At 38.1% G+C, this 16,644-nt stretch overlaps 1 protein-coding gene and 1 long non-coding RNA gene across 7 annotated transcripts; one reads left to right on the top strand and one right to left on the bottom strand.

Moving 5' to 3' along the window:
• The first annotated feature begins 261 nt into the window (after nt 1–261).
• On the top strand, nt 262–16,621 carry LOC131786343 (histamine H2 receptor-like). Of its 6 annotated transcripts, none has more exons than XM_066158930.1 (4): nt 262–386; nt 12,209–12,459; nt 13,659–13,769; nt 14,851–16,621. In XM_066158930.1, the coding sequence occupies exons 2-4, from the start codon at nt 12,242–12,244 to the stop codon at nt 15,614–15,616; spliced, it is 1,095 nt and encodes a 364-aa protein (XP_066015027.1). In that variant the 5' UTR covers nt 262–386; nt 12,209–12,241; the 3' UTR covers nt 15,617–16,621. The 6 variants fall into 6 exon arrangements, with proteins under 6 accessions (XP_066015027.1, XP_058959371.1, XP_058959369.1 ...); XM_059103388.2 differs by lacking the exon at nt 262–386 and adding an exon at nt 1,852–2,038; XM_059103386.2 differs by lacking the exon at nt 262–386 and adding an exon at nt 5,226–5,366.
• On the bottom strand, nt 379–10,684 carry LOC136277263 (uncharacterized). The gene is made up of 3 exons (XR_010715822.1): nt 10,422–10,684; nt 6,844–6,899; nt 379–839 (listed from the first exon to the last, which is right to left on the bottom strand). It is a non-coding gene; the product is annotated as an uncharacterized lncRNA (long non-coding RNA).
• Nucleotides 16,622–16,644: the final 23 nt, after the last annotated feature.

Below are 16,644 nucleotides of genomic sequence, written 5' to 3'. Positions count from 1 at the left end.
GACTTAATAGAGGACGATAGAACAGAAAATATAAACAAAGTCAAAACGTCGGCTTCTTGAAGTTTGAAATAATAATAAAAGCGTCTGTTGTCCAGCATGATATTAAATTCTCATCACGTACAGAATATTGGTTTACAAAAGTGTGCCTGTTACCGTTTCCTCTTCAATTCATGTTGTTTCACACTTATTTGGCACGATACAGTTTTTTCTTTTCTTGTTTGTTTTGTGATTTAGCCCCTCGTTGGCGAAATAAAAGGAGTCCATGATGGCGACTGAGCGGGTGTAGTTTGCTTACTTCCGTGTCCATCTGCTGTGTTCCATCAAGACAGCAAACAGAGCCGATTTACTCCGATCGACGTGAGCGCTGCCTTCAGCAGGACTGGCACGTATGTTTTGTTTCACTTACCCGAGACTCAGTGTTAAGTTCACTGCGTTGAAAATATTTTATTAGATCATAATGGTCGGATAGTTCGAACACTCGGATTTGATAACTGCAAACAGGCGCGTTCCGTAACGGAAAAAGCCCATTCATTTGTTCCCGAGTCCTGATGATTTGAGTCACTTGTAAGGAAAACTCGATCCCTCCCTTAGAAAAGTTCATTATTTTTAGATTTTTTTGGCGAGTAGCTCTGGTGTCTCAGAGCAAAAGACAAAATACGACACGACAGTCCAAACTCCACTCGTATTGAGCCGCAAGCCAATTGAGAGTTGGTTTGACTTAAATAGCGACTATGACATCCATTTTTGAGTACCCCAAGTTTTTCTTTTCTGTTTTCGAACGCCATTGAGCCACCACGTGGGGTTGAATGAAAGAACTCATTAACTACCATTGGCATTCACTGAAAAGTAAACAGGGTACAATATAGTGAGTCAATACTGAGTCAGGTGACCAATTTAGGTTTTGTTTTTAAACATGAAAAGGTATAGACGTTTTTTGCGATCTGTTTGTTTTTGCAGCTGCGATACCAAATATCTTTTTTATGACCATTTTAGGGCCGGAGCGCCACAAGGGCTAGGATTAAGTGCTAAGTAATTTAATGTTGTAGAAAAATGGTTTGTTTTTTTTATTTGTTCCAAAACTAAATCACGAAATACCACCAGCCGCCTCATTGGATTCGAGTCTTCCATGCTTCTTACCAGAAGTTTATAAACAAAACGTCCTTGCACAATTTTACCTACTAAGAATCATATCCTTACTTTCCAAAAGAGCATTTCAGAGGTGACAACACAAGTTTTTTTCAATAATTTTTTCATTCAATTTAAGGTTTTTAGCCCACAGGTGTTAAAAAGGCGTTTCTTTTAAATTCGTTTTATGGCTACCTGCACTCACAGTAAGCACAGCAAGAGATCGCACAGAATAAACAATTCATTTCTCTTCTGCGAGATGCGTCCGTCGCAGCTCCAAACGCAATCAGTCTTCTTGCCAGAAACATCAACACAGTTTGACGAGGATTTTAATTATTTCCCGTACAGTTTGACACTGTGTCTGTAATTGTCACTTCTTTGCAAATAACCGCAAACGTTTTTCTTAAGGAGACTGTATTTCAACAATTTCAGAGCCAAAGGTATCACACAGAGGTTTTTCCTTAAGCCAACTACCAAATTAACCAATTCATAAATTAAAAAATAATCGTCTTTCTATAGTGCATTAACCTACAGGGAGCTTAAAAAATTTCGGTTGTTTCGCTCAAAATGAAAAAATACAGCTGACAACCTGCTTACCCGCCCACGTTGCAAACCAAACACTTAATTGAGGAAGGTTGTATTTCACTGTTTCAACAAATGGCCGAGACTTCCGCCATGGGCTTGAGTTATTCACAAAAGTAAATCCAAAACTCTTAGCAAGACTGTCTTGCCGCTCTGCAAAGATTACACAAGATCCATCTGGCTGTAGATAAAGTTTGCTAATAGTGGCAGAATTTTATGCAAAAGAAAACTGCAATTTTATCAGTGTTTCAAGAACAGTCTCGAATTTCAGCTAAACGCTTTCCGCTAACAGTTCAACAGATCAACTTTTCAACGCAGTGCTAAGGACAAGGTAGGTGAATTTAGTTGAATTGAATTTATATAAACCTTCTATATGGCGATAAGGGAGCACAAAAGACTGTAATTCATGGCATATACAACAGTTTGCCATCTAAAGTCAACCTAAAAGAGCTAGAGAACACAGCTAACAAGGCCAAAGGCAACCGTTGTGGGAACAGCACTAATGTCACACTGATATCAAAATCGGAGACCATTAGCGCGATACAAGAAAATTCGAAAGACATGGTTGGAATGAAGTGAACTAACAATCAGTTTGACAATGCCGACAAAACGCAATCGAAATGATAAAAATTTGTGCTTGTTGTGTACATAAGGAAGGTGTCATGATTTCTGAATGAAAGAATCTCTTAAGCTTCACGCTTACCACTTGCACTCTCAAGATGTCATCAGTAATTCTCCTTACTTTACAGTTCAGAGAATTTGGTATTAGATCAACTTATAAGTCTTACAATCCCTCAATATGTATTATCTGTAACTCTCATCAACTATCTGCTTGATTTAACAAACAGAGAAGCCTTGACTGTGCTCTGTTTAACAAATAGATTCCAAGTTGCCGTGCGTCTATTCAGTAAGAGATCAACCACATTTTGGCGTCCTCTGTGATCTCTTACTGAACAGACGCACGGCAACTTGGAATCTATTTGTTCTATATAATAAAGAATTTTAAAAAGTTTTAATGATGACGTCATTTATACGTCTGTCCCCCAATAGATCATAAGTGAGAACCAATCAGAATACGTGCATAACTGAGCTTATTATAGCACGCAGGAGGCGGCTGGAGCACGAAAGAATTGTAGGGAGAAACACGAGGCGTAGTCGAGTGTTTCTCCCCACTTCTTGAGTGCTCTAGCTGCTTCCCTAAGTGCTTTACAACAGAACAGAGCACAGTCAAGGCTTCTCTGTTTGTTTTGTAATAGAGAATCCGTTAAATTTCTCAAGCATTACCTTCAATTTTCAAAACAAACTTCATTTCCAAACTAAACAACAGTGTTGTCAGCATGCATTACACTTTCATAAAGCACGCTACAATAAGCCAATCAGAATCCCTGTTATAATGGTATAAATAAACTGATTGGCTGGACAAGACTGAAGCTGTCAAAAATGTCAAACCATCAAAGTTAAAAAAACCATCAAAGTTCATATTCTGCAATAATTTACAAGCTTAAATAGCTCGGCAGGTCGAATTTAACACTGTTGCTTGAAGGTTTTTAGTCTCTAATAGAAAATCTGACAATGAAATGTTCAGTAAAATTCGGCCGAATTGTGGCTCATAAAAACACGCAAGTTTTTTCACTTGACAAGTAGAAAACAAATTGTTTAAGGCGAGTGTTTATGACTGAACGACAGCCGAATTCACCGGAAAAATTTGGCTGCAGTGACTGATGTGGCTATCAACCCAACGCATCGGAAAGGATATCAGAGCAAGCACTTATTTTTTCACTCGAAGGGCGGCCGATTTAGTTTCTGAGGCTTGCTTCACTGCGATGACCGGAGATCGCCATGATGAGCTAGCCGCGATGGACCATAGCATGATCGCTGATCGCAGCCGCTCTGACACCGTATGAATTTTAACAGTTAACAGTTTGGTTATATTTTTCATAATTCCTGCTTTGTTTTTGAACACGAAACTTTACATATTATAACATCGTTAGCTGTGCTTGATTTTTATTACCGTACGTAACCTTGCAGTCAAACTGAGCGTGAAAACCTTTAAAACTCGGACTGTCTATTTCTTTTTCTCTTTGAGGATTTTCAGCGCCTGACATTTTTACAGAACTTTGTTTGGTTCTTCTGTCGCTACTTGCCGGCTCGCTTGTTCCGAAATTTCACTTTCAATTAACGAAAAAAAAGCTTGAGAGAAGTCCCGGAAATGGTCGGACATAGTAAAATTCGGCAGATGACGTGACAGCTCTAGCTCAGCTCTATGCTCTCTACTCTCTTAGAGCACGCTCTTTCAACCAATAAATTGTAACGATATGTAAAGAGAAATTCTGTTTTGGTTACTCGTGGGAGTTAAACGGTGAAGCTGGCCATCATGCAGAAAAACAATTATTTGCTTTAAAATGCACGCCACACTGAGCCCTCTAGAACGTCTGATGAGCTTGGTGAATGATATAAGGTCGGGATATTATTTTATACGGCTCAAAGAAAGGCTTAGTGAGCAATGTCACAGGAAAGGTTTTGGTTTTTCACGTTAGCATATAGATCCGGAAGTTTCAACTGAATTCTGGTAGTCTTCGTCACGCGCCACTTATAAAAGCATGATGCTTCACCACTTCATTATGATTTCTATGTTTCCGGTGCATCCCAAATCTTTGCTGTCTCAGTGAGTTACTCCCTGAGCAAGCCCCTGTAACAATGGAACTGGGAAAAAGGTACTAAAAAATTCACTTGTTCCCATTCCGAACCGCGCGCTCCGTGCACACAATTTCTTACCCCACCAAATAAGAAATGCTTGCAAGTCCTTTCGTGATTAGAGCTGGATTTATCGGGCTAACTGAGATACTTTCTTCCTGTTTATTTTCTATTGGCAACCAAAGACAAGATTATAAAATAATTGCTGTATCAAAGCTGTTTACACTAGCCTGAAAACCCTCTCTTTTTTGTCATACTCGCTATGCGAGTTCTCAATCACCCTTTTTGTTTTATGAACAAAAGCAGAAATGTTGTGACTCGAATACAGCATTGTGATTAAATTTGCTCTTGAAACTTGGATAAACATTTAAATGACTTAAAGTGTTTTTATTCAAAGCTTGTATTAGTAGCCAAATATTGAATTATTGAAACGTGGGCGTTGACAAAGATAAAGTTGCAAATTGGCTTTTAGCCGCTTTCCTTAATTTGCAGATTTCCTATTTCTTGGTCAATTTTTTTGTAGACGGAGTTGTTGACGTCATTAAAAGTGGCTTCAGGAATTCAAGTTAAGATTTTGCCAAGAATCTAGCCATGTGGACAACCCAATGAATTGGTGTCTCACATTGTTACATCGTTAAAACACAACATCTTAGGCAAAGATACATTGCGTTTAAAAAGTGCTCTTTTACTGAGAAAAACGATATCTTCATCTGGCAATATCGTAATTTCTATGTGACAGAAAAATTTCGTACTTTCAGCTGATCTGCTGACCCAAACAGAACACGCCTAATTTTTTAGATAAAGCTAATTAGCTTTCAGCCATCCAAGCACCTTATAATGAAACGTCTTTCCGCTTCGACTATAGTTTAGACGAGGTTTTCCTCTTTACTTCTCAACACCGATGGTTCTCTGAAAACAGTAGGTTTGCGCCAGCACTGCAGTCGATGAAATAGAGTCATTTTCAGGTAAGAGGATCTAATAGCAATTCATAGAGTTGCCAAAAAACCGGTTTATTCATAAATAGTCGCTCAGAAACCGTAATATTCTAATGTGTAGAGGTAGTGAATCCATGAGCATTTTGCTACTGAACACATAAAGGTTTCTATGATACGTTCATACACCAGTTCGAGACTTATTTTTATTTTTTTCCAAATTTGTTTTAGCCAGAGACAATGAAAAAATGTGTCAAGACTTGATCTATTCATAAACCCAACTTCGATTTCCAATTATGTGTAATCAGGTCGTTGGAAAAAACTATAAAATTTGTTTCATAAATGTGCGTCAGGTCGACTCAAAATACATTCAGTCTTTTGAAGAAATGGAAATTTGCCAGGGGCGGTTTAAGGTGACCAATTAACATTATGAGATGAATTGGAAAAATAATTAAATGGATTGCATTAATGATTTAGCAAGGTCACGTTTTCAGCAAAAGAAACCGATTCAAATTTGAAAGAGAATCGTAGATCATTTTGGGACAATGAAGAAATTGCGCTTCCAAGAACAGGAAAACTGACAAAAGTTGTTCTGATTAAAATGTGAAATGGAATAAATGGAACAGACCTCAAAAATTTACAGATATTTACAAATTTAAGATATTTCTGCGGGTAAATAAACCAACTGATACACCACTGTTCACAGTGATCCTTATCGACCGTTAGTAATTCTCCAAACTGTCTGTCATACAATTCTTATCATTTTCCTTCGAAGAATTTGGTATTAAATCAACTAATTACCCCCTAATTAACATTTTTCTTTATTCTCATGACCTGTCTGCTCGGCATTGTATTGATAATGTAAGGAGAAATTCTGTATTTGTCACCCATGGGAGAAAAGGGTTGATTTTATATTTTGAAAATAACCTGAACACCCGTCTCCTTCGCAGCCATTCTTTGGGATGTCACGCGACGCTTTCCCCCAAGAGAAACAAAAAGATAAAGAGTTTCTCTAGGGGAAAGCGTTGCGTGACATCCTATAGAACGGCTGCGAAGGAGAATACTTGAACACGGGAAGTTAAAAATGTTAAATAATGCTGAGACGTCTGCTAAGTCTCTTAAAATTACGGTAAAAGTTCGTTTCCATCTATTCACCGCATGTATCTCATAACAGATAAGCTAATAGTATTCATTTAGGCCGATGCAAGGCCATTGATGTCGTGTCACTAGCTATCACTTCGTGGGTCAGCTGGATTAAAATTAAACCGCCTCCGTGACGTGTTTCCGCTACTGATGAGGTGAGCAGATTTTTAAAATAAAATACTTCGCCTGAATGTGACAACAAGATTTTAAACATTCGAAACGAAAATTATTGAATTAAATTGAAAGCGTCATCTATAATGATTGATGATATCTTTATGTAATGGGCACTTGATCATATTAACATGTTAAAATTGCGCACTATAATATTGTTACTAAACTATTATCTAAACTAAGTGCTTTTCCATACCTTTAATTTCTTGGTGTTAACCCTCGGTCGAGGGAAACAAAGTCTACTTCGAAATACTGTGGGGTTAAAGTTAGAAGATGATCGATAAATAACTATGAAAATGCACATCTAGGGAAACTGCTTATAGATTAAGTTGGCAGGAAGTTCGAGCTGGCGAAGTCCTACAAAATAGGACTTTTTAAACCGCTTAGCACTCTTCCATTATCAATCGCGCTGGTCGGGGCTTTTTATTTACCGGGGTAGACTACCTATATATATCCCAGTGATTGCAGTTTAGAAAAATTCTCCTTGTCGTTACCCTTGCAAATTTACAGAGAACGGGATGTAGAAATATGCACATCAACATTAGGGTATAGACGGTTACATAAGCCTATTAACCCTATGGAGTATTAGAAGAGAAAGGTCCAAAGGAATTTGATTGAAAACAATAGGTCACTTTAAGAGGGAAGGAAAACCTTAGAAGCCGCAGACTAAATTCCTTGGAGTAATACCAAAATAAAAAGCCAAATAAATCGGAAGTTGAAATCAACCACAAATCATGCGATCAGTTTGTTTAATTCATCATCGATGAATTGAAATATTATTAGACTCTAAGCTACGGTTAAGTCTGTTTTTCCGTTTCCACAAACACTTCCCGAAGTAGCCCCAAAATTCCAAAAAGCTGAAAGTTTCTAGCCGTCTCCAAAATCAAAATACAATCTGACAGGGGCTAATCCCAGCCAAAAATTCATAAAATGGAACCCAAATGAAAATAGAGCGAGACTGCATCATCGCTCCATGACGAGACAGATGTTCTAAACCAGGAATCTAAGTTTAATATCATGTTCTCCTATCAATATTTAGCCTTTAGCCGGTTCTTATCATCAGCGCTGCAGTGCGAGCGTTTCTTCGACCAAATAAGTTTGACACCTCTAGAAAATCGAGCAGGCGAGAGGTCTGTAAGTGGTTTCTCGCCAGCTCCCTTTACTCAAGGCATCATACACTTAGTCGCGAGCGAAAAAAAAAAACACGCGTACCCGGCTGCGTCAATAATGAGAGCTTGGTCGCTGTCTAGTCCATATCATTAGGGTATGAAAATCCTTGAGGTCTTTGAGCCCCTTCAAAGCCCCCGACAGTGCCGGTAATAACATGAGTTGTAACAGTTTTAAAATATGTTTCTGTAAGAATCTTTCACTTTTTCGTGTACTTTTATGATCCTAGCTTGAAAATAAAGAAATAAATGGATGAATGGACGAATGATTGAATGAAAATTTGGCGATCTCCCTACTGCCTGCAGATTTACAAATTACCTTCATAAATTCAAATCAAATTTTTGTTTGTGTAATGCTGTGTGGTGATATATTATGCATAAATCTTGGAATGAATACTCATTTGTTTATCAGAAACAATTATCCGAGACCGGAAGAAAACATAGGATAATGGAATAACAATCACTGACAAATCGAATTTCTTTTAAAATGCTAAAAGTTTTGAAGAAAACTGAAAATTCATCGCCTTCGAGGTGTTGAACGTCGTATAATTTCCGCACCAGAAAATTAAAGAAGAGTCGAAGTTCATTCATTATTTCCTACTGATGAATTGAGTAAACATTGTTCGCCTTCAGGAATTGCGTAGTCATCAATGCGAATCACTTTCACCGTATTTTGTTTTCAAATAAAATTTTATCTCTCTCTCTCATTTCCCTTAAGATGTCTAAGATCCAATCGGATTAGATTAAAGAAAACAAACAATTCACCTTGTCGAAACACGTAGACTGAGTGGCAGCGCAAAATCGTTTTAATCTGACTAAATTAAATAATATATTTCTTCACACAAACATCTACAGCATTCATTGTAGATGTACCATAAGATTACACTTGAGTTCTCAACTTTCGGAGGCGGTGTCGGAAGGTCGAAATCGATAGTTCCAGAACTGGTTATCGTTACTGAGTTATCAGTTCACGAATTTTTCCAACGAAAGTCGTTACCTACCATAGCGCACTTTACAGGCAGGTGGAAATCTCACTTCATGTTATAATTCACTCAGAGAATACGTCTTGTTTGGATTCGGTGGGTATATATGCATGTATTATCTAACATTTCCCTTGTATATACCTGTTGTACTGATACGTTTAATGGGAAGATGGCCAACTCAGTGCCTTGTTGTTCTCTGAGAACTGTTAAAAAGCAATCTTTAAAAACACGCGCCATTTTATTAAAAGCATTCTTCAGAAGGCAGGTTTTTTAGTTGTAACAGTGATGATAGAGGGAAAGCCTTTCCCAGTAACACATTTTCTCATTTTGAGTAGACAAGAGTAGAAACACTTTCTGTAGATTCTACTCTCAGCTTTGAGTTCATGAAAAGAAATCTCTAAAATTCTTCATCAAGAAGGGCTCATAAAAGTGTCGAAAGGGAGTGTGGGTAAGTACAACTCCCTCCCCTTAATCCGAAGTTCTACTTTTTTTTTACAATATTTTTCATCGATTTCCAAATTGATGTAAAGTGCTCATTAAATAGTAGATACATATACCAGGTTCTCATGAGCTGCAACTAGTACATTCTATTTTACCAAAGCTGCTGAGGATGAATGCTTCAGCAAGAGGACCATTAAAAAGAACAGAAAAGAATAAACGAACTAGGAAAAAGACTGTGAGCAAGCACAAAACCCACTTGTTAATCTTAAAACATAAAATAAGGACAGAACATATCGGTTGCTGAGGATCACGTCAAACAAAGCAAACACGCGCATGTCTCCTACATCCAAGGGAGTTATCGTTAATGAAAAGGCGTTTCACTGCGTTTAATACTTGATTTTGAAGTATGGCTACTAATTTCGCTTTTGAATATCGTCACTGCAGCTTACTGATAGTGGACCAAGATTTGGATACACTGACGCTTATGTCATGTTCTCGGCTTTCGTGATCACAGCAACATTATGCAGGATTATGTTTTTATTTTGAACTCAATGTTTGTTCCTATGTTTATTCCTTTAAAGTGTAATAACAGAAATTACAAGCGTAAACACATTTCTAATGGGTATTCATTTCGGCAAGATATAGCCTTAGGGCGAAAACTGTGTCGTAAATAACAATTTTCCTGCCCTTTTGTGTACAAGAAGAATTTCAACAGCGTGTGAGACAATTAGCACAGTTTAATCATTTCGAGTAGTTTGTTAGTTTTTGGTGAAATAGAACTTTCTTTAAAACAGTGATCAAAATAAAAGATTCTTCGAAGGGAAATGAAATTCTCACTATGAGAACAGTTCATGGTCCAAAAGGTGACCCTTAGAATACGGTCAGTTCCCTTTCCCAGTGTGTTCGTCGCGCGAATCATACGGAATTAGTTCAGGGCCAGTTTTACATTTGCCGGGCGGATTTCTACTGAGTTACACGACGGACTTTACGGTTAAAATGGGACTGCTGGTAATCTACGTAACGATTCTGAAAATTTGAAGTTTCTTCCCTCATAGTCGGAGAAGGGACGGTCTTAGACTGCGCACATTTAAAAATTTGATGAGGTATTTTGTTTGACTGAGGGCGGGGTTATGTAAGAGTCCAATCAATAAATTGTCTCGTAATCTATCTACGATTAAAATTACCTTTTCTCAGCTGAAAAATCTCTGGGCAAAACGAAAGTTTGCAGATTACCCGATAAAGCCGAGGTCTATAATTCTCGTGTAGTTTCTTAGTTCGCAGTTTTGATTAATTTTCGTCATTTGCCAAAGGGTCTATCAGTCAGCACACGAGGAAGCATGAAAAGAAACTTCCGTTTCCATCGAAACTACACAAGAAACCAGGATCGAAAGTTTTTTTTTGGTTTTGTTTCGTTTTGTGACCGTCGAAATATTTCCTACCTGGATGCATCGAGCGAAATGTAAATTAAAACAGAGAGATAAGTTGTTGAAATTAGTTTGTGTTGTTCTTCCATTGATCGTGCTTGACATATCTTTGTTTTCCTTTCCTTCAACCATCAATAACTATTTATACAAGGTAGCTTCTACAATTTGCCTCCGCAATTATTCCCGAGCACGTAGGAATTGTCGGAATATTAAAATCGCGGCTCAGCTGTCAATTCATGCAAGTTTGAAACTAAAGAATGACTCACTTTCGCGTGGGTGCTTTGTCTCAAACTTTGCATTTGAAGGACAAATGACGTGTGAGCAGTTGTTTTCATGTTTCATCAGAGCCGACTGTTTGGGGTCACTCTGTGACGTATTAAAGGGGTTGAATTAAAACGTCAGTACTTTACGACAAAGATTAAACGTGGCTGCAGAGACAACAATGAAAATGTATTGCACTGTTCATACGCGTTTTTTCCATTACTGTTACAATAGTAATGCTTTCGACGGGAATCAAATAAAGCTGCGAGCTCTGCCTGTTCAATATACCCCCTTGCCGCTTTGAATTTGCGGACGCGAAAGTTTACCTTAGTTTTAAATTCCGAAATATCAATTGAAGAGGGGCGAATACAAAGAAATTTGCTCCAGTTCAATCTCATTGTTCTCAGAATCTGCTATGCGTGACAGTTATACCCTTAGACTAAATACTTAAGCATTTATTCAAAAATACCTTGTTCAAAAATTCATGCTGATGATCAAATATTCTTACTAAGTAGAAAATTGCTCTAAGGTTTACGTTAATGTCTAAAGAGTGAGCGTCATGTAGTTTCGTTACAACTGATTTGAAAAAAGCATCTATGAGTTGACCCTTTCTGTCTGTTGATTTAATTGACTTTCCGTCGCCGCGGTTTGAAAGCCCGCTCCCTTGTAATTTCCTGTTTGAATAGCTTGAAAATTAACAAGTCCGCATTTGCCAAATAGAGCCATGTCGAACAGATATTAGTCAAAGCAGTGATTAAAAAAAAATCACATACGTGGGCATAATACAGCTGTTTCTTGACGAGGTTCAGGCAAAGTGTTAATTGTCCTCGATTTGAATCCATTTTCTTAGAGAGCCAGGGAACTTATTTTTTTGTTATTTCAGCCCCCCGTGATCATTTCGTCGGGATAATTTTTTCTCCGCCTCTCTCCAAAACTTTGAATTCATTTTCTCCCCTGATCGTTGAATGAGGGTAAACACTCTCACTTCTTTAGACTCATCAAAACTTGACAGCGCGTTGAGTGATTTTTGCGAAGATAAGGTGATGCATGAACTACCAGGCTCGCGAGATATTTGTCGATATTTGATTTGCGTTTCGCGGAACTAAAGCAGATCACAAACTTATGGCGCAAAACTTAGGGGATAATCAGACTTTCTACTCTTCGCGAGCGCCTGATGTGAGTTCCAGTCAGTAAATGTGACAACTTGTCGGGTCAAAGAATGGATTCATTAACGAGGCTTGTACATTTTGTTCGGATTAACTTTGCCTATGTTCTTTACCACCTAGATACACATTCATACTACGAACAAGTCGAGGGCCATGGCTGATTGTACACTGGACGGATCACTTTGGACATCCCTAATATTCTTTTTTTTAATTGCTATCCTCGCCATATTCGGGAACGGACTTGTGTGCGCGGCATTCGCAACCAACAAACGCCTCAGGATTCTCACTAACTATTATGTCGTTTCACTGGCTGTGTCGGATATTTTGGTCGGGAGCTTTAATATCCCGCTTTGGATGTACATAATGAAGAAGTAAGTAATAAGACAACGTCGTATCTATATATGTGCCTGTGGAGGCAATACAATTATCTTAAGTGAAAATTAAGTAGACCTTCGCTCTTTTGATCGATTTCAACTATTTTGATGCCCCTTTGGGACGTGACTTGGCGAAGTAACGAGGTGTGTAGTTCCAAAAATAGAAAATGTTCTTTCTCTCAAAGAGAAAATCTCTGAAACAGGAGAAATAAAGCAATTCAAGGAGAAAGCTGTTTGAAATGAAACGAAGATTATCGTGGTAAACGACGGCCACCGCGCTCTATTAGCGCAAAAGAACACAATGGATACAGGCTGTATTCAAAAATAATAATATGTCGTCACGTTATCATTCACCGTGCTCGATACTACAATCTTTGGATTTGTTTAGGGTTTGTTATGTTAATTTTTTTCCCTGTCTTTTTCGAGCTTGTTGGAAATCTTCGTAATTTATTCAATACAAGCGACAGAGTTTCACACCTGAGGCATTTTCTTTTCAGGCGAACACGAATAAATTAAACTACAGTAAATAAACTTTCTTCGCGAGTCGTATAATCAGTTATCTATCTATTATAAAAGGGCAAGCATTTGAGGCAGACAACATCTAAACTAGTTATAATTTTGAGTCCACATTATTCAGATGCCCCTGCTCAATGTAAGTGTATACCGAAGGAAAGGACATTTTTGTAACAACAATTTCCGCTGCTTCATAGGCTTTGTTTTGTTTACATGATTTGATTTCCAAGTGGGTTTTTCGGTCAAGTGCGTTTTTTTTTTTTTTGTACTTCCTGCCATCACTCATCGTTTTTTGGAATTTCCGCACTTGAGAAATTTCTCGAAACAGCCACGGTCAAAAGGCAAATTAAAGAAACAGAATTTTGTCGTTGGAGATTTTATGCATGTGATGTGACTTACAAAAATGACTCATGCAAGCCAAGAATTCTTGGGTAAACGTCAACAGTGTTTTTGACTTTTGGCGTTCGACGATAAGGAATATGTTCCGTCAGAGTTTTTTAAAACGATCGATGTTATTTTAAATAAGTTCTTTCACAGTAAAAATATGAGACGAAAACGTTCTAAATTCGAAAGGGGAAAGATTTGTCTTTGAGCTAAAGAAACTAGCAAATTCGATGCAGTACTCTTTGCAGAAATAGTTTTTGATCGTGGTATACTCACCATTCTGTTGTTCTACATTTCAGAACCCATTGTAAAAGTGAGGTTGACAACGGTTTTTACGAAGCTTTCATCATATTCGACATCTTGTGTGGTACGGCCTCGATCTGGAACATGACTGCCATAAGCATTGACAGGTTAGAAAAGCTGTAATGAGTTGGATCAGGGCATAGAAATGAAGTTGATTCCTGGTTTGTCATTATCAGTCCTTGTCAATATTCTCCATTAACACCTTTCCCTATTCCTCTTAGGTTGATTTTTCCCGACTTGCTATTTTTCTCTCTTACCAAAACTGATCTTTGGTGGCGGCTTTGCTTATGTTGAAAGCAAAATTTACCTGGCGTATAAAGCGACTCTAAATTTCCTTTCGTAGTTCCTTAAACTTCATAAAAGAGCTTCGCGATTGATTAATCATATCGGCTAGTCATAATAGAGAAAATATCACTAGGAGCTAATCAGAACTCGAAGTAAGCGCGGGTAAACGCAAGTGACCAAGTCACTATTGATTTTGATTTGCATCCGATCGGTTGAGAAGGTGGTGAGAAATTTTCGACTGATCAAAACCAAATGCCAGATCAATTTCGAAACTTAGTTGGAAATTTTTCCATGTTATTGTATACGTCTTGTTGCTACTTGAGTCACCCGCATAATGACCCTGCGGAAAAGAAGTAGAAACCGAAAAGACAGAAAAAGCAAAGCTTTCTTTTTGATTTTATCTATCTCGTCTCGTTCCGAATTTTCTCCGCGCATGCTGCCAGCTCACCAATTGCTTCTCGTAGTTTCTTGTGTCCTATACTGTTTTCGTTTCTGGCCCTCCCAGAGTAAGAGAGCCTTTGGCTTAATCTGACGTTAAATGTTACGGTCTGGCAACCGCTGAAGATAGTTAGAGAAGTTCACTCTAGAAAACATATGATTTCTTATTCATGCCGTTACTAAGTATGTAAAGCAATTTTCTATTTCCCGCCCTTTTTTTTAAACACATTTTCTTTCTTTTAGCATGTTTAAAACAATTTGTTAAAAATTTCACAGGCTACAAGACATTTTGAAGTTTGTCTCTGGGATGCGTACTTTACTTGCTATTTTAGCTGCACAAAACCCATAAAACGCGCGCACTCAAGTTGCGTATGATACGTTTCCCAGGGCAAATTGCGACAAGGTGCGCGTACTATGCAAGTTTTTCTACACCCGCTTGATCACTTTTTCCTTTACTTTGTGCAGATTTGCGGCTGTGGTTTATCCGACAGTTTACAAACATCGCATGAAGAGCACAAAACTCGCTGGCTGGACAATCCTCGGTGTATGGATCTTTTCACTTTTCGTTGCCTTGCTTCGACTTGCATACCAAAAATTCAATTATGCCATGTTTGTTGTGACTCTGAGCTTCTTTATTCCGCTGTTGTTAATCTTGTTTTCATACGGAAACATTTACCGCGTGGTTCGGTATCGTGCAAAATGGACTGGGTCCGTGTTGATCGAGATCAAACTGGCGCGAACTCTTTCGATCGTGATTGGTGCATTCATTCTCTGCTGGGGGCCATTTTTCATCATCAACATAGTAACCTATTATTGTGGCCACAAGACATGTGATTATGATGTTGCTATTAAGGTAATTAAATGGCTTCAGTACGCGAGCACCTGCATTAACCCTATCATCTATACTATCAGGAACCGTGAGTTTCGTTTCACCTTTCACAAGCTGATTTTCCGTTGTAACTACAGAAATGGAAAATACGTGTTTAACCCCCAAGAAAAGCTATCCAGTGGGTGGGGTTGCTGTCAGCTCGGCGGTCCCATCGATGTAGATTTTGGCGAGAGTCGATCGCGTTATCCGACCTATACCGAAGAAGCCATGCTTTCTAGTTCGCGCCTTCGGAGTTCAACGACGCCTACTAAAGTTCAAGGGACAACTTTAGCCTTTGACAACTTATCTTCGTCACAACACATGCAGCCTAGTTGTGACACAGCTCAGCGTTTTCGTTCCTAACGTTTCTCACGGGAAAAGAGGACACATGCAGTCGTAACACCTCCTAGGCTGTTATTGCTACAAAGTAGTTGTACATAGTACAGTTAAAAAAAGAACTGTACGTGATAATTATGTCCGCTTGCAAAAAGTCTTAACAGTGCTTTGTGCTTAGTAGCGTAGATAGAAAGACCCCGACTATGAAGACAAAGGATAGTGAAAAACCAAGGGAAACTTTCGGAGATTTTGTTTTGCGAAAGATAGACGATAGATCTAGCAGCGCCAACAAAAACATCACCAAGTTACTGATGAAGCGGGGCTGAATTGAACAGAGAAACCTTTTGGACACCTTTCATTCAATTGTTCAGAATGTGATTTAGTTTTATCATCGTAAACCATAAGCTACCATAAGAGTAACTGAGAGGGTATGACTCTCCAGAAATAAAGAAGACAAATTAAATAACGTTTATAAAAAAGAAATCATGACGTTCTTATGTCTTGGTATATTTCCGGAGTTTACTTTGGTTCTGTGTGTGCGGAATTTTGAACGCTCGTTCCAATTAGTAGTGACAAATTGGAATTGTAATGCGATCCGTTAGACAAAGTTTATCGCAGAAAATTTTTCTTTCATAGATGTTTCTCCAACGTGGGAGCTGCACTGTTGTTCTTGAAATTCTGTAACACTTGTCGTGCGCAAAAAGTCCTTTTGGAGATATTAAAATCTTTAAATTAACATTTCCTCGAGCTTAAATTATGAAATCAAACTCTGTTTGATATCACATAACACAACACTTTATTCAGCAAATTCGAATCGCGATCAACAAAAAAAACTGAACAGCCCTCTAAGAACATGAAACCAAACAACAAATTTCCCTGCTTAAAATAAATAAATACTTTTTGGTTCACAAATGTTTGTCACATAAGTCTAATCAGTTATATAAGAGCAAATTTTCTTTCGTTGTAGTTTATTCAACATTCGTACAAGAGGTATGAAGTTTGTTTCTAAATAAAGTCACCGAGCCAGCATCTACAACATATACAACACGCGTATT

The sequence above is a fragment of the Pocillopora verrucosa genome, chromosome 1, assembly GCF_036669915.1.
Source record: "Pocillopora verrucosa isolate sample1 chromosome 1, ASM3666991v2, whole genome shotgun sequence".
NCBI classification, from domain to species: domain Eukaryota; kingdom Metazoa; phylum Cnidaria; class Anthozoa; order Scleractinia; family Pocilloporidae; genus Pocillopora; species Pocillopora verrucosa.
The sequence above is the reverse complement of the archived record's forward strand: the minus strand, read 5'-3'. Positions and strand labels throughout refer to the sequence as shown.

Coding starts and splice junctions, on each gene's coding strand:
- LOC131786343 (XM_059103385.2), top strand. CDS start 12,045: ATGGCGCAAAACTTAGGGGATAATCAGACTTTCTACTCTTCGCGAGCG. Junction 12,099..12,208: donor ACTCTTCGCGAGCGCCTGAT/GTGAGTTCCAGT, acceptor TTTACCACCTAG/ATACACATTCATACTACGAA. Junction 13,770..14,850: donor ACTGCCATAAGCATTGACAG/GTTAGAAAAGCT, acceptor TACTTTGTGCAG/ATTTGCGGCTGTGGTTTATC.